At 36.1% G+C, this 23,950-nt stretch overlaps 2 protein-coding genes across 7 annotated transcripts; one reads left to right on the forward strand and one right to left on the reverse strand.

Moving 5' to 3' along the window:
- Positions 1 to 229: 229 nt before the first annotated feature.
- Positions 230 to 21,886, reverse strand: LOC116181103 (formin-binding protein 1-like; the record flags this gene model as incomplete). 6 transcript variants are annotated; one of them, XM_031501376.1, is given in 10 exon segments in its annotated part: positions 230 to 1,392; positions 1,440 to 1,591; positions 7,576 to 7,771; positions 7,818 to 8,010; positions 15,619 to 15,648; positions 16,091 to 16,315; positions 16,364 to 16,648; positions 21,442 to 21,603; positions 21,653 to 21,797; positions 21,845 to 21,886. In XM_031501376.1, coding segments are annotated over 10 exon segments (1,591 nt in total), but the record flags the coding sequence as incomplete, so codon positions are not given.
- A 43-nt stretch (positions 21,887 to 21,929) lies between these two features.
- Positions 21,930 to 23,486, forward strand: LOC116181104 (tubulin alpha-1C chain-like). The gene is made up of 2 exons (XM_031501377.1): positions 21,930 to 22,041; positions 22,096 to 23,486. The coding sequence occupies exons 1-2, from the start codon at positions 22,039 to 22,041 to the stop codon at positions 23,431 to 23,433; spliced, it is 1,341 nt and encodes a 446-aa protein (XP_031357237.1). The 5' UTR covers positions 21,930 to 22,038; the 3' UTR covers positions 23,434 to 23,486.
- The last annotated feature ends 464 nt before the right edge of the window (positions 23,487 to 23,950 follow it).

Here is a 23,950-nt window from a genome sequence, read left to right on the forward strand (position 1 = left end):
CAAGCATTTGCAATTTCCCCGTTTTGTTTTATAATGCATCCTAAAATGAACACACGCAATGCAGTAATACTTTGGTTGGGAATAGGGTCTTGTCCATTTTTTAAATAAGTTTGTAGTGCAAAGACAAAAAATTTTGCTGCCAATTCTAAAACACTTAAAAAAAATAATAACTTTTATTATACAATGAGAGAAAGCAATGACATATGCATACAACTAATTTAAAATTGTGTTAAATATAGATATTTATTATAATACATAAAAATCAGTCATGTACACAGACAATATATAAATGAATAGTTTAAACGTTACTCCTATATGAATGTCTATGCCTTTACGGAGTAAGCAAAGCACTAAATAGAGCAATTACTAATTCACAGTGATATGCCTAACTCTCAAACTATCGTAAAATTGCGCAATTTTTTCGTGAGCATTCCCAGATATTAAGATAGCAGGTTGCTTATACTCCTTAAAGGCACAAGATATGTGAAGCGTAGCATAAATATACTGCTTGTTATTAAACGAGATGACAAAATACTTCGTTAACGTAAAAGTAAAACTCTAGCACACCGCATAGTCAATTCAAAAGTCCCAATGAAACCACAGTAGTATACTTACTGGCGCAGGCTGCGAATAACAATAATGTAACGATCACTTAAAACCCAAATTGGCATAACTGAGCATAAAGTAATTACACATACACAAAATAAAAAGATTATTTCCTATATAACTATATTACAAGTGTCTACAAGAGTAGACACACGTATCTGACAATAACTAGCTATGAGCGATTTATGTACAAACATTTCAGATTAATGGTAAAAATTCGCAAGTATAAAAACGATACCTAAAATTAAATAAAACGACTAATAACATTGTTTTATGTATTCATTCATCGTGAAACTAGCTACACGTAAAAGGTTAAAAAATTTAGTGAGCACATGTTACATTGAAAAATGGCCAAATTGTCTATACGCTTTGATTTTCAAGTCACAACCGAACAATGGCAATGTTTCGCATACACACCTGTTGCCCATAAATCACGCGAGCAGAACTAATATCAGAAGCCTTCCTCGATGACTCGATAGTCAATTTTCTATATAAATATCACACCAAAAAGTGACTACTTTTGTTAAGAATGGAATGATTAGACTATAACAACATTAGCATCACATTATGTTTATATTACATTGATTACAGTTAAATACGCCGTTATTCAATATTAAAATTGACCCTAAGTATTATACAATGTTGTTTCTATGTACGAGGTCGGCACAAACCCTTCTTCGCAATGGCCATTGAGACGACGCACTCTAGTCCATCCGTCACCTTGATCTAATTCTATTAGATGTAATTCCTCATTTTCCGCCATGGGAATACTGCCTTCGCTTGTTGCTAAAATTAGAAAATATTAGACCTTGCAGTTCTATTAAACGCTTTACCTTCAAACGCATATAAGGCTTTACACATTCCTAATGACGGTAGCACATCATAATACTCGCTCTCGTTTTCGGCCGGATGTCCGTCGTACTGATCCTGATCGGAATCTGCACCGGGTAACGACGTCCTCGATGTACCGAGGCCGCTCTCTGGACTGTTGGAACAACTACATCAACGTGAAATTAATTTCAATTAAAATAAAATGTAATAAATTAAGATGGTGTCGGGAATTATTTAAAAATAGTGCTCTCGGAGGAAAACATTAAAAAGCGTAAATAAATGAAATAGGGGAAGGGTACAAATTTATTTTATGTTGATCTAACAAGCATTGGTAATAGGAAAACAGAAAGACTTTCGCATTATTTATCCATTTTTTTTTTGTAAAAATTATTGTCATTGTCTTTGCACGAAATTTCAAAAGTTTATGTATCACTAGGTACACCCTAGTCACTAAATATAGAAAGTACCGCAATCCATTGGGCTCGTGTGTTAGAGAGAGAACGCATGATTTTTGCCCAAAAATGGCGGAAGTTACCAGATTCTAGTAACTTTAATGTTAGGGATTGTTCCACCTGTTTGGAGATATCTGTATATATTTTTGTAAAACATGACAGTACTATGAAGTTAGGTTATAAAAAATGACAGCTATTCAGATTTTATTTGTCAATTTTTTTAAGTTGGCAGCAAATTTGCCCAAAAATGGCGGATGATTGCGGTACTTTCTATATCTAGTGACTTTAGTACACCCTTTCCAATTTACACACAAATTTGCATATATTTTAGAAGATTGGAAATACATTTAATGGTGTTTTTTATGACATTGCGCTTTGGAATAGAATTATCAAATATAAAAACTGGTCTTATTTCAGTTTAACCCCTTCCATCTCCTACAAAAAGGGATGATTATTTAGAATTAGTTGATTAATGAAAAAATAATTTACTAATCAATATTTTATGTTGTTGTGTAAACAGCAGAGGATGGTCTCGTTTCTCTAGGTTGAAATAATGATGAGAGCGAGTCCCCCTGCAGTTGAAAATTTATGTGCTGTAAACCAAATTTAGGTATAGCATTAGAAATTTCAGGCGGGATATCCTGTACAATGTTTTAATTTATGTGTATAATAGGTTGGGTTGGTAGAGCAGCCTTGGCTGAAACTCCGCCGACTCAAAAATAAAGATTGTAATGTTAGTTTTTTTTGTACTGTAAATTTAGAATTTTTGTAAGTCATTTAAGCATTGTTTTTGTATTTAATGAGTGTCAGAAAATCAAGGAACGCATAAATAAGGAAACAGTTAATTTTAAATAGACGGAAAAAGAAGAGTTTGATCTGGACAAATGTGTGTGTGTCTGACAAATTAATTGCCCGGGTCTGATAAAATAACACCTGCATGATAAGCGTATGCATATGGGCTTCAATTTAGCGACGGAGTTGGCTGTTCGTTTTTTGTTATGTCAATTAATAGAGTGGAGGTGGTGAATGCTTAAATAAGTCATTTTTACAGTAAATTTTATACGCTTGTTGTTTCAATTCGATTAGAAAAACGCAGTCGGTTTATTAACAGTTTTTCATCTCTCATGAGCATTCCTGCGTATTATATTTCAAGTGGTCTGGTGGAATAGGAAGCTGTAAAAAACACAAAAACCAAGAGAAAAAGCTCTGTAAAAGACTGGATCTAAAAAGATGTAGCGTGTCCCTAAAAGCTTCAACCAAGCAATATTGAAAGGCCCAAATTATTCATGAAGCCTCTGGGAAACACTAAAATAGATTTTTAGAGCCATCTAGCGCTTTATAGGCCATTTCCTAGAGTGGACGTGCCTTGAAAATTCGAAAAGTTCTTTGAAAAAATTGTATTTGATATTACTTTTTAGTTCTTTATTTTCGCACTAGATGTTGTGCAGATGTAGTTTCCGATACAGTGACTTTATAGAGACAGTGGCGACAGACTATGAAACAAAGGGGACTGATAATATCCTATCAAAAGCAATGCTGCGCGTTGAAACTGTGGTGGCCATATTCTTGGTGCACAAAAACTGTTTACTTTTTGTTTATTTCATCAGCTGTTTCCGTTTCATTGCCTCCATTATAATTATTGTATAATATTATAATGAATGTAGGCGGCCATGTTTTGGGTGCACAAACAAATCCTCTCACATGCACATGCAAATTAAAAATAGGCAACACACAATACATGTATGACATTATGTTGACTCGGTTACGTACATTACAATACAATATTATATTTATACTCGATGCAACATGGCCGCCGATTTCAACAACCAATCAAAAATTATTATCACCACTGTCTCTATAGTCACTGTAGTTTCTAGTACAGTGACTCTATATACACAGTGTGGTCATATGGTGGTGTTATTTTCTATTGGTAGTTGAGAGATCCGCCATGTTTTGACCAAATACACCGAATTGGTAGAAATTAATCTAGAAACCATGGTCATCACCTTGGTTTCCAGTTTCATTTCTACCAATCCGTTATATTTGGTCAAAACATGACGGATTTATCTTGATGGACACAATTGTGACAACATTACTGTAACCATAGCAAAATCTACTAACTCAGTTAAACCAACCAGATTGGAAAAAACATGGCCGACATGGGGCATTATGGTCCCACTGTCTCTTTATACAGCCACCTCAAATTCTGTTACAGTGACTCTATACAAGACACTAGCGACAACAGGTGTCTCATTTTTTTATTGGTTGCTGAATCACATGGTACGTGGCCGCCATTTTGTGGCAAACTTTTTAATTATATATTTATGGCATGTCATGTCATGTACAGTGACAGTCACTGTAATGTCATGTATTCTTGGTAATTACAAATTTTCATTTTGTTGATGAAAAGTTTCACAAAAAAGTAGAGATCGCGAAAACGGCAAGTCTCTATTTTAAAAATATGTGAGATACACTGCAGTCTCCACCAAAATAAGAAACACTGTACACTGCCAAAATTTTAACGAAATCAAAATAACCGTTTTGCCAAAAAAATATTTTAGTTTTTTCACTTCGATATTTTCTTTTCTCCATTTTTTAGCATAATTTTTGTAGATTGTACACAGAAAAAAAAGTTCATCATTCGCCGAAAACCTTTGTTTATTTAGTTTTTATTTCTTATGTTTCAGAATAAATTCTTGTCACTGTCAATCAATTGTGTGTTTATTCGAATCCATTGTGCGACCCGGATAGAGTCTTCATGTGAGATTTTTTTCGTATTCGTGCCCAAAATTCATTTCAAGTGCTGATCAAAATTTGTGTAATATGTAAATTTTCAGAACTTGAGACCGCCTAGTCTCTCAAATTGACAATTATTAAGTCAATATTGGGACTTTTCTTTATAGCAGATGCCAGAAGTGTACGAGGAGAGATTATAAATTTCTAAGTTTCAAGTTTGATTTGTTTTGAGCTAGCTGGACAGGCGTTTCGTAGTGTATGCTGGTATGAAAAAAAATTATTGCAGATCTGACATAATAAGCTGCATTCATTATAAGAAGGTAGTAGATGGCACGCACAGGAAATATAAAAAAGGGCATCAAATTATTGTAAAGTGCGAACAGAAATAAATCAAGCGATTTCACCCTTGGATCTTTGACATTAACAGCTAATATATAGGTATAGTATAGAAAGAATACCAATGAGCATTACATGAGTGTGCGACCAATCCAAGATGGCGGATTTCGTGACTAATAAAATGGCGTTTGATCCAAAATGGCGGACCACGCCGCTCATTGGCTGTGACGTCACAGGGGGCGACCTCTAAAGGCTCCGCCTAATGTATCCCATTGGCCAAGGGGAGGGGCATAGGGGGGCGTGCTGGTCTCTGATTGGCTGTGGCGTCACTTCCTGGTTCAGAACATATATAGGTCTTCTAATATGGAATACACAACTAAAAGCGCTGATGCCATACATGCGTCTTTTGAGTGGGCTAGTATCAAGGGGTGCGTTCAGCTGGGCCACTGCTGTAGTAGTGGTACAATTGAACGCGCCACTGTCGTTTCGCGCTTAATAGTGGCCACCATTTATATGATGGTATACCTAATAGGTATAAAATATGATGCAATATCCAAAATGCAATATTCACGGTGCTTCAGCAATCTAATCAACTTTACCAATTCAAGCGTATTTATGATCACAATTGCGTTATTCATAACCACAATTGAATTTGGTGGTAAATTTGATATAAGTTGCTTCTCTAACGCTAACCAGTTTTCTATCTAAACTCATTATGTAGGGCTTCTGAAACAATTTTTAGCGCATTTTCCAACTCATGTTGGAAGGCATACCATATAATATTGTAAATCCAAGCTATATAAAATACGAGTTTATATAAAACTTGAAACGGAAAACGTAAAATAAAGCAAATACAAGAAGCGAAGTGCAAACGTGAAGCGTGAACTGCCAAAACATAATTTTAGCACAGAGTGTACCACGTCGTTTTGGAGGCCAGTTTGGAATTTAGCTCCAATATGGCGACCGGAACCAAACACCAATCAAAAACGAGATACCCTGTTGTCGCCACTGTTTTAAATTGAGTCACTGTAATTGCTACTGTCAATGTCTCTCTCATATAATGTTATTGGGTTTCTTTCTAGCTTATTGTTATTAGGTATAAGTATACCTGTATATTAAAATTAGGTGGTGGCAATCTAATTGGTTACTACAAAATAGTGAGCATAAGAGAAGAGTCGCTAACTGTTAATTGTCGCGAGCGTATTTTTAGCGGCTACAAAAAATTGGGGCGAATTAATCGCGCAATACGAAAAAATGTAGGGCAAAAGTTTCTTAGGTTTTATACGCGAGTGGCTTGTGAATCTACCGATATCTCAAAGGACAAGAATGCGTTGGTGAATCAAATGATAAGTTATCAGTTAAAGAAACTTTTGGGAAATTCCAACGACTATTAATAACGCGTCTTATCTGTTGAACTTGGGATTATGATAACAAATTGCATTCAGAATTAATAATGAAGTTCATAATTTCGGTTCTTTTATTCGCGAGTGCCTCGACTATTGTCAAAAGTAAAGAATATTGCGATTTCGTATTTAATTTAAATGACGGCACGCTAACTTTAAATTATTTAAGTGCTACCCCGCCTCAAAATGACAACGATCAGTGCATAACGCCTTCAACGACGGTTACCGAAAATGTGAATTACGGTCGAGTGTACAAAATACTTTTTAGTAACGTACCCAATAATGTACCGACATTATACAGAGCAGCTGTAGAAAATTTTGGCCATTTAGTCCATTTGGATTTCAAACAGATTGGGATTAAAACAATTAAATCTGCGGCTTTTAAAAATCTAAGTGAACTGGTAGTGGTGAATTTGGAAAACAACAAAATAGAACAAATTGAGCTGGGAGCCTTTCAACGAACTCCAGATGTTGAATTTATAAACCTAAGAGGTAACAGGCTGAAACAATTAAGTGCAGATTGGCTACGTGATTTACCTAAACTACGAGTGCTCAACGCATCCTACAATTCGATTACCAACTTGGACAGTGCTTTTAGAAACGTCGTCAATATTGAAATCCTGGACATATCTCATAACCGTTTAACTGCTATTCAGTCGAGAGTCTTCAATCGACTAAGTTCTCTAAGAAAGCTGGATTTGGGTTATAACTTGATTCACAAGATCGAAACTGGCGCTTTTGTGGCGACTCCTAGACTGCACTTACTGAATTTGTACAACAACAACATTACCTACTTATCACTAGACACGATGAACAGCTTGTTATCGTTGCACGACTTAGTAATTTTACATAATCCCGTAACATGTTTGTGTTTGCAACATATTACGAAATGGCTTGCAAGTAACGGAATAATTCTTAACAAAGCTATAAGCTGTGAAGCTAGAATCGAAGATATACCAATCTGTATAGACACAGGCGAAACGGCATGCTCGAATAGTGATGACCCATCACTCTACATCGATCTTCATTCGAGTACTCAAGACCACAAATGCTATTGCAATTTTGATGTAATTGTGTAAATATTGTACGCAAATAAAAGCAAAATAAAACGAAAATGCACCCACCCATGGTTATTAAGCTGAGGTGTGCCAGGTGCAGATGGTTTGTTATGGTTAAGTGTGGGATTAGCAACACTGCTGTCACTGCCAGACCTGCTCAGTGATTCCTCGTCGTGTCCGCTGCCGCCGGAATTTCTGTGCTGCCGCGAGCCGTTAACTAACCTAGGCGAGTTATTTTGCGAGTGCGAGTTTTGAACGCCGGTTTTAGTCGCGTCTTCCAAATATCCTTGGTATCGCCGTAGATCTAATTGAAGTTTCTCTAATTTATGACTACATTCGTTTAGTTGACCTACAACACAATTCAATAAATCAAAAATGCAAAGTATAATTCCTACCTTCAACGGTCATAGGATCGCCTAACGCAGGATTCGATTCATAAACCCCTTTCATTTTCATTAGCCCATCTCTAGTTGCCGTTTCTTGCGTAACTTTCGTTTGAAGTTCTTCTACTTTCTGTATAAGTTTTTTTCTTCTTTGATTTGGCGCCAGGTCACTGTAGTCGTCCTTTCCGTCGGCAATAGTCGCATTCTAATGAATAAATCCTCTTATCAATTGTATTAATACAAGAATTAAAATAATTACATAAAACCCCCCGAGCTATCAGCACAATAAGAAATAATCGTGGCATATTTTAGTGGTTTTATTTAACAATCAGACTGGATTGACCCAAGCTGTGGTTCCCTACAGTTAGTACATCAGCAGGTATTATGAAAATAGCATGGCAGTATGATAAAAAATTTCATTTCTCAGTATTCAGCATGAAACCTTGTTAAAAGTTTTTAGTTTGTTTACTTACTGTATTGAACTATGGGCTAATTATTCTGTGAATGGGGAATTAATTATTTCTAAAGCCATTAATAGCAATCAAGAAACAATAGACGCATAATTAGTGCCTTTCCTTGCCAAGAATTTGTGTTGAACAAACTGAACTGAAATATTCAGTAGCAACAAAAAAATAATTTGTTGTCAACTCTAAGCCCAACAAGTTACTCTATTGGGGGGAGGAACAAACTTAATATTTCAACGATCACTGTAATAAAATGGTAATTACCATTTTAAAAAATTGGTCCATTCAACTAACTGTTCAACCTTCAACAAAACTAAAACCACAGCCGATTGGGAGATGTCAGTGAGAAGTGTCAAATAGCCTTGCGGCTTCACAGAATCCTCCGCTGTTTCCCGCCTTTCTATGTAGTTTGTCTCAGAACAAACGGACAATGTAACAGAGGCAACATAGGCAAATTTCCACATGTACCGCTTCACAGCGAACGTGAACGAAAGAATGTATGGCGATAACAAGAAACGTATTGCGTAAAACGAGCGAGGTTGCCACGATCTCTAGGAACCTAAAAGTTTCGTTCCGCTCTGTTTAAAGCCAAGCATGTAACAGAAATGCGAGTTTTCTATTGTTTGTTCGGGCACGCCAGTAGAGGTCATGTGAGTGCGTTTTCTGTTTTTCTCAAAGGCGAAATAAAGGGAGAGTGAGAGATCGAAAACGAATTCTCGGGCTGTATAGTTGGCGCGCCAAAACGAACGTTTTGTCCTCCAGCTCAAGATTACTCGAAAGAGTAATATTGTAACGCATCCCCCGCCCTATTCTCAATGCTATTCCTGATCACCAATTTTGGTTTCACAATGCACACTCTACAACACAACAATGCCACAGAATAAGTAGTACATGAAATTAATGAAGCCATTGAAATCATCATAACAGACGGGTATTTCAGAACAAAGGTTAATGATGACGTTTCTCAGCTCCAACCCATCAAATCTGGAGTCCCTCAAGGCTGTGCGTTAGGGCCAATATTATCTCTGTCGGCAACAACTGGCACGTTTACAGATGACTGTTGTTTTAGCTATCCATGAAGACCCAGTAATAGCGTCTGCAAACCTTCAGAACCCCAAATAGAGGAATGGTTGATAAAATAAGATGGAATATAAAAATAAACGAAAGTCTCAACATATAACCTTCAAATTAAAAAAAGAAAAATGTCCCTCCGTGTACAGGGTGGCCAACTAAGAATGCGAGGTACTGTATCTGAGAATCTATCCATCGTAGAGGCTTGCGGTAAAAAAATTTATTACTAAAACGGCCACGAGCAAAACCTGGAAAATATTTTTAAGTTTCTGAAATGACCGCTAGGGGGCGTAACTGCAATCTGGAATCTAAAAAAGTGATGTTTCTGTGAATTCCGCTACCCTAACAAAAAATGTCCGGTCTTTGAAGTTGACGATAATCTGAACAATTTTTGTTTGACAATTTTTCCTCTCTAAAAATGAAGTAGTGGGAGGTATTCAAAGGTTCCCGTAAAGAACACCCTGTATCTTCGAAACGGCTGAGCCGATTTAAACAAACTCGGGTTAGTTCAAAAGAGCTATTCTTCAGCTACAAATATTATACTATTTGAAGTTTTGTTAGTTTCACATATCACCGCTTGAGGGCTTTTTTCGACATTCTGACAGAAATGGTTAATTTTCTCAAAAAAATTAAATGCATTGGTTCGATTTTTTTTCTTGAAAAAGTAGCTAAATGATGTCTAAACAAGCTTGCGAAAATAGAATTTCGATATCTTGAGATATATATTTTTATATCGTGATGGCCAGCATTTCGAACATTTACGGCGGCATTAAAAGCTTCCTTTTTTAAATAGATCTACCTTAGGGTCACAAATTATATAATAAAAATAATTCCGGAAAAATTAGCTTAAAAAAATAAAATTTTGAGGGTATAAAATTTTCTTTGGCCTAAATTCTAGGTTAAGAACAAGATATCGAGATACGGTTTTCGGGAGCTTGTTTAGGCATCATTTAGCTACTTTTTCATGAAAAAAAAATCAAACCAACGCATTTAATTTTGTTGAGAAAATTAACCATTTCTGTCGGAATGTCGAAAAAAGCACTCAAGCGGCGATATGTGAAACTAACAAAACTTCAAATATTATAATATTTGTAGCCGAAGAATAACTCTTTTCAATTAAACCGAGTTTGTTAAAATCGGCTCAGTCGTTTCGAAGATACAGGGTGTTTTTCACGGAAACCTTTGAATACCCCCCACCACTTCATTTTTAGAGATACAGGAAAAATTGTCAAAAAAAAGGTTCAGATTATCGTCAACTTCAAAGACCGGACATTTTTTTTGTTAGGTTAATATAGCGGAATTCACAGAAAAATCACTTTTTAGATTCCAGATTGCAGTTACGCCCCCTAGCGGCCATTGCAGAAACTTAAAAATATTTTCCAGGTTTTTCTCGTGGCCGTTTTAGTAATAATTTTTTTTACCGCAAGCCTCTACGATGGACAGGTTCCCAGATACAGTACCTCGCATTCTTATTTGGCCACCCTGTACATTAAGAACACAAAAACACTAGTGTCACAAAATTAGCAATAGCTAATGCTCCATGGTATGTAACTAATCACATGATTCATCAAGACCTTCGTATCCCAACAGTCCAACACACAATTCAAAAGAGAAGTCAAAAACATCACCGGAAACTGGAAACATACACCAAAATTGTATTACAGCCATTAGTACAAGAAACGAGCCACACAAGGCTGAAAAGAAGAAGCCCAGTAGACCTGATATGAGGGATGTAAAGAGGGGTCTTCAATGGAGACGGCTCCTCCGGACATAGAGAGACCTTAATCAGTCTCCTAGTCAGATAAATAACTTATTCTGATAGGCTGTGGTTCGATTTCGAATTTTTTTTTTTGTACTTTATATATGTATGGATTCAGTTATAATGTAGCTAATAAAAGACATTATTATTATTTTTATCAGGACGACAACAAGAAGATCGGCGAAGAAACCTAGAATCTTAAAATTCGTGACTTGATTTTCTTTTGCTTTTGTTATCTTTGTTAATTTAGTTGTGTATTTGGTGTGGTATGCCAGGGTTTTTGTCCCGACGAAGGTTTCCCTGACATCGGCTGAATGTGAGCGTAATTTTCCACACTTTAATACCAATAACTATTACTTGTTCTTGTCTTTTCTTACACACAAAATTATGAGTTTTTATTCAATTTCCTTTCCCATTCCCTATCGACTGCTATCCAGATTCGAAAGTGGATGGGAGAAGTCAAAATTGCAGTGGCTTCTCCACTTCTGCCGCTATGCTGGTGTTAATTATTTTTTAATACAATTTGGGCTTGATACCGTTTGATGCCCCACATTTCCCTATAACCAGCATCAAAGGTGATCAAGTTATTCAAAATTTTTGACGTTTGACCCTTTTTCTTTAGGGCCCTTGGTTTGAGTTTCAAAAAGTCTTCCCAAATCAACAATACTGACGTGATGCTACATGCGAATGATTTAAATTTTGATCACCCTTCTACAGGGTGTTTTAAAATTAATGGTCAAGTTTAATAACTTCCAATCTTAAAAAGTTGATTTTTTCAAATGAAACTTGCTTTATTTTTAGCAGTTTCAAATTTCGAACAAAATTCTACATCGATCAATTATTACATTCTCTATACCTATCTGTAATGGTTTTTGTTTTATTTAAGATTTTTTAATGTGACCATTATATTTTCTTAGGAGGCCTTGAAATAAACGCGTTAGTTGATGTGACTGTGACAGCACCATCCTTGAAAACATTACCTGGGGAAAACTAATGGTTTCAACTTGACGGAGCGCCGGCTCATTCTATCCATGATGCCTATATGTTTTTGAACATTTTTTAAGACAAGTAGATTAGGCCTGCAATCCGCGCTATTGGTCTTCTAGATCTCCTATATAACGCTACTGGACTTTTATGAGGTCCCACAAGCTAGCAGAGCCATTTTAGAAAAATGAAGAATGAAATACATCAGAATTATAGGCTGATTATAGGCCCTTTTTGGACACTTGAATAAATTTTCAGGCGGCATCCTTTAAAGAAAAAAAACTATGGCTCTGCTGGCTAAAGACGAAGCTAGCTGACCACTTGTGAGATTTGCTTCGAATGCGAAAATTCAGATTACAAAATTATAGGCTATTTATAGGCTTTTTTTAGACACTACAACAAATTTTCAGGCGGCATCCTTTAAACAAAGAAACTATGATTTTGCTGGCTAAAGAAGAAGCTAGCTGATCACATGTGCGATATGCTATGCGCATGCGCAAAATTTTTGCCTTGTAATTAATATCGATCCATTAACAGTGACTGTATAAAGACAGTGTGGTCATATGCTCTATATCCGCCATGTTTTTCCCATATTCTTCATTGAACTGATCGGTTTAATTGAATTGGTAGATTTTGGAATTTTTCCATGGTTACAATATTATTGCCACAACTGTTTATGACTTGATCACCTTGGATTTCAAGTTAATTTCCGCCAATCCGATTTATTTGGTTAAAATATGGCGGATATCCCACCTACCAATAAAAAAACAATACCAAAGCACAGACAACATATACTATTGTCTGTGACCAAAGTATGACCAAACTGCCTCTATATAGTAGGTGTACAGTCACTGTAGATTCATTATAAGTCACTAAATATAGAAAGTACCGCAATCCATTGGGCCCGTGTGTTAGAGAGAGAACGCATGTTGTTTGCCCAAAAATTGCGGAAGTTACCAGATTCTAATAACTTTAATGTTAGGAATTGTTCCACCTATTTGGAGACATCTGTCAAGTAGGTATTTGAAATTTGAATTTTCTTTTACTAATAAATCAAATATATAGCAAGTTGTGTTTCAGGTTTTAGTAATGTTAAAAGTGTCTTAGTTGTCTATGCATCTTCTCTTGTATTATAGGAGAAGAAAAGTTGAAACGATATTCCTGAATTGGAAAGAAGTACAACAAAAAATTAAAATTATTCGTCTCATTATATTATTAACGAACCTCGAGATCGTTTATAATTTTGTATTGCTGTCTGCCTGTGTGTCTGTCTGTCCGTCTGTCTGTCAGTGTGTACGGTAATTTTGTGTAGAAACGTCCGATCGCTTTAAAAATTGATATACACATGTTCACCAGGATATAACAAAGTGCGCAATTGTTTTTCAGCTACGTAGACCAACGGGCCAAATATTTACAGACCAAAAACTGCGCAAACCTCCAAAAAGGGTTTCTAGCTCTTGTTACAAAGCACATATGAATGTCCGGTTTTCTGTGTTAGTAAATATTCCTTAAACTTCAGGCAACTATGCAGATGCAAACAAATACTGCGCATGCGCATAACAACTTTTGTATTTGCGCAATCCTAATTTTTTATTTGTTAATATATTTATTTCATACTATCTAGTAATCGCCGCTTTCCCAGACTGATTTGAGTCTGGTAAATCGTATTTTACCAGACTGAAAATTTTTACCAGACTGGAAATTTTGCCTAGCAACCGCCACTGACATCCATCTAAACGTGATATTTGATTGATTGATTGATATTGATATTTGTCAAACTACTGTCAGATCAAACAAATCAAGTGATCGACTTTTGCTTTTATTTTAATGTGTACCTACAACATTCTATAATCAAAATGGTATTTTAATAGAAATAGAGCAGTATGAAATAAAATGTTTTACATTATTTGTATGTTAAATCAGTTAACGTTACTCGTTTCGAAATTCCTGCCTCAGCTACGCTTCGGCAGTAAACATCTCACTCGTTAACGTAAACCTTGATTTACCATACTCATATGTAAATAACTATTAAATGAAAGTCTGTATCTAGGCACCTCCAATAAAAGTCAAACTGATGCCTAATCAAAAAATTTGTTTTGCGCATGCGCAGTCGGTTTTCTTTTATTTGTTAAGATATTTAAATAAAATGTTGTATACAGGCACCTCAAATAAATGTAAAACTAATGCCATTTCAAAAAATTTGTGTTACAAGCTATGCTGATCAGGTAGGACAGAATCAACCCCTTAGGCCCCTTAAGGTGTATTGTAAAAATGATGTATGTGTGAAGATCTCGAGGATCGTTCGGTATTCAGTTGTATCGGATTTTTGAAATATAAGTTAGAGTTTAAATAAATATATTAATTGGGCGAAAGACCGTTGAGGGCCCAGAACAAGAGAGGGACAATAAATAGACAATAAATAAATGATTTTTCTTTATCCACTACATCAAAATCAAACTGATCTGAATGATAGTTTTTTTTGTTTAAAGGATGCCGCCTGAAAATTTGTTGTAGTGTCTAAAAAAAGCCTATAAATAGCCTATAATTTTGTGATCTGAATTTTTCGCCTTCGAAGCAAATCTCACAAGTGGTCAGCTAGCTTCGTCTTTGGCCAGCAGAGCCATAGTTTTTTTCTTTAAAGGATGCCGCCTGAAAATTTGTTCAAGTGTCCAAAAAAGGCCTATAATCAGCCTATAATTCTGATGTATTTTGTCCTTCATTTTTCTAAAATGGCTCTGCTGGCTTGTGGGATGTGTGGCGTCTTGATGAAATGGAGTTAATTAGAGAATCAGAGGACGCCATAATGAATTGAAAAAAACCTTAATTGATGTTTGTTTCTTATTTTGTCATTTGTTATCGCGACCTGTTGCTAACGCGTTTATTTCAAGGCCTCCTAAGAAAATTATGCATATAACGGTCACAAACAAAAAGAAAAGCAGTCAAACGTCAAAAATTTTGAAAAATCTTGAATAACTTGAAAACCTTTGATGCTGGGTATAGGGAAATGTGGTATCAAACGATGTCGATCTTCATGTAGATTTCGAAAATGGCATAAAATATAGGGTGTTCTATTTAAAATAAGAAAGTTGCAATCCACATCCGTTAAAACCAGAAGTGAAACATCATGATAATATTTTCTTTCGATAGATCATGAAAATCTATGTTGGTATGCAAATTTTCAGATTGAAATTATTAATAGAAGTTTAAATACTTCTAGGTAGCTTTTTGCGTGAAACAGCCTGTATATTCTACTTCAAAAATCACTTCAGTAGATGAGATCCTTCACACTAGAGATCATAAAATGGGCACCCTGTATATGTTTCACCTAATCGGATATCTACAATTAAAAAACTGTTCTAAAATAAATTTCGTTAAATTAAATTCACAACGCTGCCATACTATTTAAATTAATACGTACAATAACTTGCATGCGGGAATATAACAAAGCACACTGAACCACACAAAGCATATAGCAAGGCACAAACTACTCTCCTACATTATAAATTGTGTACTAATGAAAGCTGAAGCTACGTACCTTGATTGCAACACACACTTCTGTAAGCTTCTGTTAGCATGAAAATAAGACTGCAATTTAGAATCATGCAATTGTGTGGGAAGGGCGACGAAAAAAAATGTCAGAATGTGTTTTTCACCTACTGGTCTCATTAATTTCGTTAAAGTTACGAGCAAAAATGAAGTTTACATAAAATTATTGTCTCGAGTAGCACCCTCATTAAATACAAAACCAAGGAAATACAGTGTCTCATTAGATTAAAGCAATGATCTCTCTTGGTTAATGAGCGCTTCACACACACAGATGAAGATAGCGTTAAAAAGCGGTTTATTTCTGTTTAACATTCGCAAGCCAATAATTAAATTTACTTACAAAAGGCAGCAAAGGCCAGCGTCAGGAACACGCGGAAGAACCAATTACCAAAGAAATAAGAAAATTAAAGTGAGATTCCAAATTAAAATTACGGTGAAATAAAAAAACAAACGGAACTTACCCCACGACTGCCAAAAATATTTAGTATTCCCGCTCGTTTTTTAATTTTCGAGCCGGAAAATGTCCCCTTCACCGTAAGCCCGCCGTCTTTCAAGCGAGGTTGAATCGAGTTTACATTTTGAAGGCTACCCGGATTACTGCCGTTGCTTTTCGACAAATCTTCAAAGGGATAATCTTCGGGAGGGTTGAAACCCGATTTAAACCTCTCTATTACCAGTATGGTATCCTGCAAAATGTAACTTATTAAACGCAAAAGAAAGCGCATCGTAATTACTTGTTTTTCATCTATAATGTCGGCGGCTTTCGTAATGCCGTCCAAGCATTTATTAATAATAGGAAATACGTTTTTTTCAGTTTCTACTGCACTATAAATAAAGTTTTTTATATTTTTTATCCTCTTCTCGTCCAACTCTTGTAACTGTCTAAATACTTCAGGTAATCCAGATCGGTAGTGTTGTCGTTGTAATTCGTTTGTGCGCTGTAATTGATCCGCGTAATGATTTTTTGCTGTGTCGCATGCCTGAGACTTATATGACATGTTTAATCGTTGTTTTTCAACCTGGAACACTTGTTTATAGTAACACAAGAAGAAGAGTTACAGAATTGCAGTAGAAAATCATTTCAGTGAGAATGAACAACCTCACCAGGAAACGATCCAGCAAGGCATAGTTGTGCAGGTTTTCTTGACTTCTTTAAAAAAGGTCTATACTCAACAAACAAGTGATGACAAAGAACCAAACGTGATAATAATTATTGGAAACTTCACTTCAAATCATACTTTATTGGCCAAGACATAGACGCCATTTTTTTTAATGCTAGTCAGACTACTTTTTTAAGGGTTCGCTACAAAACTGTAGTTAGGGGTTTGGAATTTCATTGTAACGCACTTTTTAATCTCAAATCAATCACGAAATGCAAATTTAAGGGAGCTTTGTAACTTGTTCCTATCCCTGAAGCTGCATGTTAGGTAAATTCACCTAATAATAATAATATTTATTATACCGTTGTTTGTGTGGGTACACTTACGGTCGTCATTACAAAAATATTACAAACAAAATACAAAGGTACATTTAAAGAATAACTAACAAAAGAAGATAACAGAATAAGATTTTACATAGAGGGACAGTTTTTAGTGAACTCTTCCTGGCAATAAAATGTTTTTGAAAACATTCCTCAAACACATTCATTTTTATCTTAAATGTTTCTTCGAAAACAAATGAACGCCAGCGCATTTTCGAAAATGTCCCGAAAATATATAAAAGTAAATGATAATATGAATATAAATATGACAATTTTAAGTTTTTTTTGTCATTACTTCGCCATTTGTAGAGCTGCAAGAAACTTTCAAAGGGAAAATTAATCATCAATTTGCCTATTTAAGCGGCTTTGTATCTCGTACAGTTTCCGAGTCCCCATAGTGAAAAAGAAAAAACTCACCCTGTATAAAAACATGTAATTTTTTTTAAATAAATACTTTTTTTGTAGTAAAGCAGTTCTTATTTTTTAATCGGGGAAGGGGGCAATTTTACTTTTCAAAAAGAGGGCGCCAGGGGAAAAAGTTTGAAAACCACTGGGTTAGTGGAAACCTATTGAAAAATTCATAGATCATTCAATGTGGAAGAATGCAAAACTAGTGCATTTCATTCTTAATCGATTGTGGCGAGGCCTACGATATTTACAGGCCGGAGCGCCCGAAAAAGTCACATGACGTTAGGAGTCATATGAAATACATTACGGCTTATGGAAAATCCGTGCGCGGCTCCACTATTTATTTTTTTACTCCGGATCCGTGCAACATAGAGCCCCGAAATTTCAATGAGAGCTTCTCAATAGTACACACAATCAAATTATGGTGTTCGTTAATTTTTAATAACACTAAAAATAATCAATTTTTAGGTTTAAAGTATTGAAAATAAAACGATGTTAGTAAATCCGCGTTTTTCTATCTTTACATCATCATATTTCTTTTTCTAGGAACTATATCGTTATAATCCTTTCGGTGCCTTAAACTAGAATGATATGCGCCTCCAATTATGCGTATTTAATGCCTTATCTGGTATTAGTATAGTTTTAACAGGCCCTACAAAATCGCGCATTTATTATCCGCGCAGAGAAAAATTCACCATGCGAAAAACTTTTTTTTACTGCTATAATTGTATCACATATATCGAATGAATTGTGGCCAAAGGACACAAAAATGTTCTTCAGAAGGAATGTTTAAGAAATGGTCTCTTGTTTCCTTCTTTTAGCAGCTGAAGTAAATAGCGCGATTTTAAGAATAAGTGAACGCGCAAAGGAGTTATTATGTTTCAAATAATTGTTAGTAGGTAATCGATTATCAAATTGTGTTTGTGAGATTTAAATTTACTTTAAACTTATAAAATGAAAAATATTAAGCTTATTGCGCTTAAAGTCGCATTCAAGAGGATTATTTTTCATCAAAGATTTTGTTTCGTCGTGTAATTTAGCAGAAGATGAGGCGATGTTAAAAATAAGTATTGAAATATTTCAAGATTTAGAAAACGACAAAATAGTTACTTCTGAAAACGATGTCAAGGTACTCATATTTATTGGAGGATATATCATACAAAAACTGTTTGGAAGATATTGCACCTGTGTCAAAGTAAATTTGCTACTGAAAGACCACTGGAAATTGATGATTTCAGTAAAACAACGAAATTAGAATACATATGATGTTTAGATAGATGTGGTTTGAGATATCCCACTGATAGTTTCCTGAATTTTTTTATAATAGCCTATAATATTTTTAAGCAACTTATTTCTGAAAGATACGAAAAAGATTTTTTGTCATGCGATGACCAGAAATTATTATTAATAAAAATATTTTTGAAGAATTTAGAAGTAGATGATGAAATTTGCGACCAATCTCAGAATAGTTTTAAATACTACATTTCAAAGAGTTTGCAAACATTTACCAACATCCTACTAAATAATTATTCAAAATGTAAGAATAACAATTTAAGGGGCAACACTAGGACAACAAAAAATTGAAGAAACTGATGTCAGTCAAATAGGCACGTTTATATTAAATTAAGAGTTGATTGTTGGATTTTGAAATATGACTGTGTCTATATTCTTAAAATATATTAATTTTATATTTGTAGTGTTTATTGAAATCTAATCTAGCGGCCTGGGCCAGTCCGGCACTGCCTATTCCTTAGCTGTACTTTTTACTAAAACTGCTGTAAGTTGGATAGAAAAAGTTATTTTTTAAAACTTCCTTATTCAAAAGGTTATTTTTATTTATTCATAGAATGAAGATGAAAGCCTACGATACTTACCAGGCCTCATTGGCGAACAAGACAAATTTGCCATTTCACTTTCACACGAGTAGGTATACCTAAAATGCTTTATGTACTGCAAAATTCATATTAACGAAGATATAAGATATACTCCATACTTTTGACTGATAATATCTTTAATTTTATAAGTTTAATGTAAATTTGAATCTCACAAACAATTTGAAAATCGATTACTAACAATTATTTGAAACATAATTCCTTTGCGCGTTCACTTATTCTTGAAATCGCGCTATTTACTTCAGCTGCTGAAAAAGGGAAACAAGAGACCATTTCTTAAAATTTCCTTCTGAAGAACATTTTTGTGTCTTTTGGCCACAATTCATTCGATATATGTGATACAATTATAGCAGTAACAAAAAGGTTTCTCGCATGGTGAATTTTTCTCTGCGCGAATAATAAATGCGCGATTTTGTAGGGCCTGTTAAAACTATACAAATACCAGATAAGGCATTATATACGCATAGGTAATTGGAGGCGCATATCATTCTAGTTTAAGGCACCGAAAGGATTATAATGATACTAGAAAAAGAAATATGATGATGTAAAGATAGAAAAACGCGGATTTACTCACATCGTTTTATTTTCAATACTTTAAATCTAAAAATTCATTATTTTTAGTGTTATTAAAAATTAACGGACACCATAATTTGATTGTGTGTACTATTGAGAAGCTCCCATTGAAATTTCGGGGCTCTATGTTGCACGGATCCGGAGTAAAAAAATAAATAGTGGAGCCGCGCACGGATTTTCCATAAGCCACAATGTATATCATATGACTCCTAACGTCACGAGACTTTTTCGAGCGCTCCGGCCTGTAAGTATCGTAGGCCTCGATTGTGGGCGTTATCCAAGGTGGTCGACTTTGTGGATGTGTTTTGTACAGTCCACTGTTGCCAGATTTCATACTTTAGTATGGTCTTCAATAAGTAATAAGATGTTCCAATCCACATTATATGAGAAAAATTGTCCTATATTCAGATTTAAATGACCGGTATGAGCTTTACATGGTGTTCTCGAAACTCCTATAACTCTTTGGGGGGGGGGGGGGGGGGAACAAACTGTACCTGGGGGGTGGCAGGGGGGGGGGAATTTGCCCTTAGTAACGCACATGATGTGGAGGCTAGAGATTCCATCCATACCTGGAGGCTTACACAAATGGAAAATCTTCACTGCTCACCTAGATTTAGTTAGGCTCACTATCTGTCAAGCCAAAACCCAATCTCCTCTGTTTCTCGTGAGAAGTGGTTTCGGAGTAATCGGTTCGCGCGCATCTTTGAACCCGGAAAGTGTGATTGAAGTCTCCTTTGCAGTCTCTGTGTAACCTCAATTTTCTTCAAGGAACCGATTCTACCCGTTGTTTCTTTTTGTAAGGCTCTTTGGAGTGTGGCACCTTCCGGAATTTGTTCAATTTCCTCGCGGTACCACCTCCACGAGTCACGTTTTGCGTTTCTCATGACCTTATTGTATTCGGTGAGTGTAGTTCGGTATGAACCCCACTCCCTTGTGTATTTTGCTCTATTAAAAAACTTTCTAGTCCGGCAACCAAGAGAGTCCCTCGTGCCACCAGGCCCATTGCTCGTTTTAATCTAGATGGTTGGAGTCAATGTAATGTGCCTCATTTCCACAGCCACACGTCCACTTTCAATGAGTTTTTTTAAATTTTCTAATGGGTTTTGGCGTGGAGATAACAGACATAGATATTGGGTTTCAGCCTTTTTAATGAGTATATCGATTTAAATCAGTAAGCCCATCCTGAGAAAAATTCGTAGCGTAAAAAAGGTTCTTTTGAATTGCGTGGGTTTAAAAAACGTTTGGAATTGGTAACGCAAAAAACACTAACCAATAGAAAAATTAGCAGTGGCTATTTTTTCAAATCATAAGTACTTACCTGTATTTAAAGACCGCATACCATTGCACACAGCAATATACTTACTGTTTGAGAACTAACCCCAATTAAAGAGAAAGAAATAAAAAACCAAATACACAACTTTACCTTGCAAAGTGAGACAAGGAGTAAAAATGTTCTCACCTCCGCCCTTGAAAGATTATAATCAGCATCAGCTTTTTGAAAATTTTCTATCGCCTTTTCTGATTCTTTAAACGCTTTATCGTATGCCTTTTTCGATCTAAATAATTCATCTATTTGATTTTGTAACGATTGAGTTAACCTCGATCCTTCATATAATTGCCTCTGTAATTAATGTTGATTTTACGTGTCGACTCTTACCCTTGACACTTACTTTACGTTCGTCCCTAAGGTCCTTCGTCAGCGCCGTTAATTCCTTAAGGACGTTGGCTAGTAGATTTTCGGCGACAACTTCGTGTTGTCCCGCTAGGTCGTTCACTTCGTCCATTAGTAATTTGAAAGCTCTACATGAACTATACCTGCAAACTTGGCTGTAGAAATTAAGTGGAGGGGGAATTACACTTACTGGTATTCTTCTTCATCTTTCTTCTTAGGCTGATAACTTTTTGCTAATTTTCTGTAAAAGAGAAATTATTTTAGTCAATTTGACACCAAAAAATAGTGGGCTGGGAATGTTTAACAAATTGACTATTGAAAGGGGTGTCATCAACTAAATTTTTTTTACATTTTCCAGGGGAATTCCACCAAATTTTATTGAAAATGGTAAAAACCAACGCGAGCAATTTGAAAACGAACCTAAATTCCGTTTAATTACAGCGCGAAGTAATATCAGTTCATATTGGACAATGTGGGGCCCAAATTGGAAATGCGTGTTGGGAATTGTACTGTCTGGAACACGGGATTCAGCCAGATGGTCAACTACCATCCGATACATCAAGTGGTGACGACAGTTTCAGCACATTTTTTAGTGAAACTTACGGCGGGAAGCGTGTACCGAGAGCGATAATGGCGGATTTGGAACCAAGTGTCATTGACGAAGTTAGAACGGGAACCTACCGACAACTGTTTCATCCCGAACAGCTTATATCTGGTAAAGAGGACGCCGCCAATAATTACGCCCGTGGTCACTACACAATTGGAAAGGAAGTCGTAGAGCTAGTGCTGGATCGGATCAGGAAATTAACCGACCAATGCGACGGTCTGCAAGGATTTATAGTGTTTCACTCTTTCGGAGGTGGTACGGGCTCCGGGTTTACTTCGCTGCTAATGGAAAGGCTGTCAGTGGACTATGGAAAAAAATCCAAGCTGGAATTGGCAGTCTATCCGGCTCCTCAAATATCTACGTCCGTCGTGGAAGCCTATAACTCTGTACTGACAACTCATACGACCCTCGATCATTCCGACTGCGCTTTTATGGTCGATAATGAGGCAATCTACGACATTTGTCGAAGAAACTTGAACGTTGACAGGCCGACGTATACGAATTTAAATCGAATTATAGCCCAAGTAGTGAGCTCGATAACGGCATCGCTTCGGTTTGACGGTTCGCTCAATGTCGACATAAGCGAATTTCAAACGAACTTGGTTCCCTATCCCCGAATACATTTTCCACTGTTAACTTACGCACCGATCGTCTCGGCCGAACGGGCTTTTCACGAGCAGCTCACCGTCTCGGAACTCACCTACAGCTGCTTCGAGCCCGCAAACCAAATGGTCAAATGCGACCCTCGCCACGGCAAGTACATAGCATGCTGCTGCTTGTATCGGGGGGACGTCGTGCCGAAGGACATAAACGCCGCAATTTCCGTTATCAAAACGAGACGAACGATTCAGTTCGTCGATTGGTGTCCTACCGGTTTCAAAGTCGGTATAAATTACCAGCCACCCACCGTCGTTGTAGGAGGCGATTTGGCCAAGGTACAACGTGCCCTGTGCATGATGTCGAACACTACCGCAATCGCCGAGGCGTGGGAACGTTTGGATCATAAATTTGATTTGATGTACGCGAAACGGGCGTTTGTACATTGGTTCGTGGGGGAAGGGATGGAGGAAGGCGAATTTTCGGAAGCACGAGAGGATACGGCCGCGTTGGAGAAAGACTACGAGGAAGTAGGTCTTGATACTATCGACGAAGGCGAAGGGGAAGATTTCTAAATTTTACGTTGTACCTTTAGTAGTTTTAAGGATAAATTAAATTTTGCAAAGTATCTGGGTAACAATTAATGATAGTAGATACATATTGCAGTGATACCACGCATAGTTTTAGTCGTTCGAATATTGGAAAGGGCGAAAAGAAATTTGATTCGGCTCAAAGGACCAATATCTTGATTTAAAAAAAGCACGAAGGGCGGAAATGTGCTCGTACGACACAAACTGTGCATTGATAAATAAGGCTATGGGAGTATTTTTAAAATCCCCATAACTAAATCTATAAGATAAAATCGAAAAAGCGACGGTTTCACTATTTTTGATTTATATTCCAAATTTGAACTTAATATCTCAAAAACTGCAGAAAGAAAAACTTCAAAAATCATGAAATTATAACACCCTGTAGATCGATAACGAAGAATTTTCGGACCTTTTAGTCATATTTAGTAACACCCTGTATACAATCGTCTACAAATTAATCATCGACATATAGAAATGACCTGCGCGTGCCAATGATAAGCAC

This window comes from Photinus pyralis, unplaced genomic scaffold (assembly GCF_008802855.1).
Source record: "Photinus pyralis isolate 1611_PpyrPB1 unplaced genomic scaffold, Ppyr1.3 Ppyr1.4_LG9, whole genome shotgun sequence".
Classification (NCBI taxonomy): Eukaryota; Metazoa; Arthropoda; class Insecta; order Coleoptera; family Lampyridae; genus Photinus; species Photinus pyralis.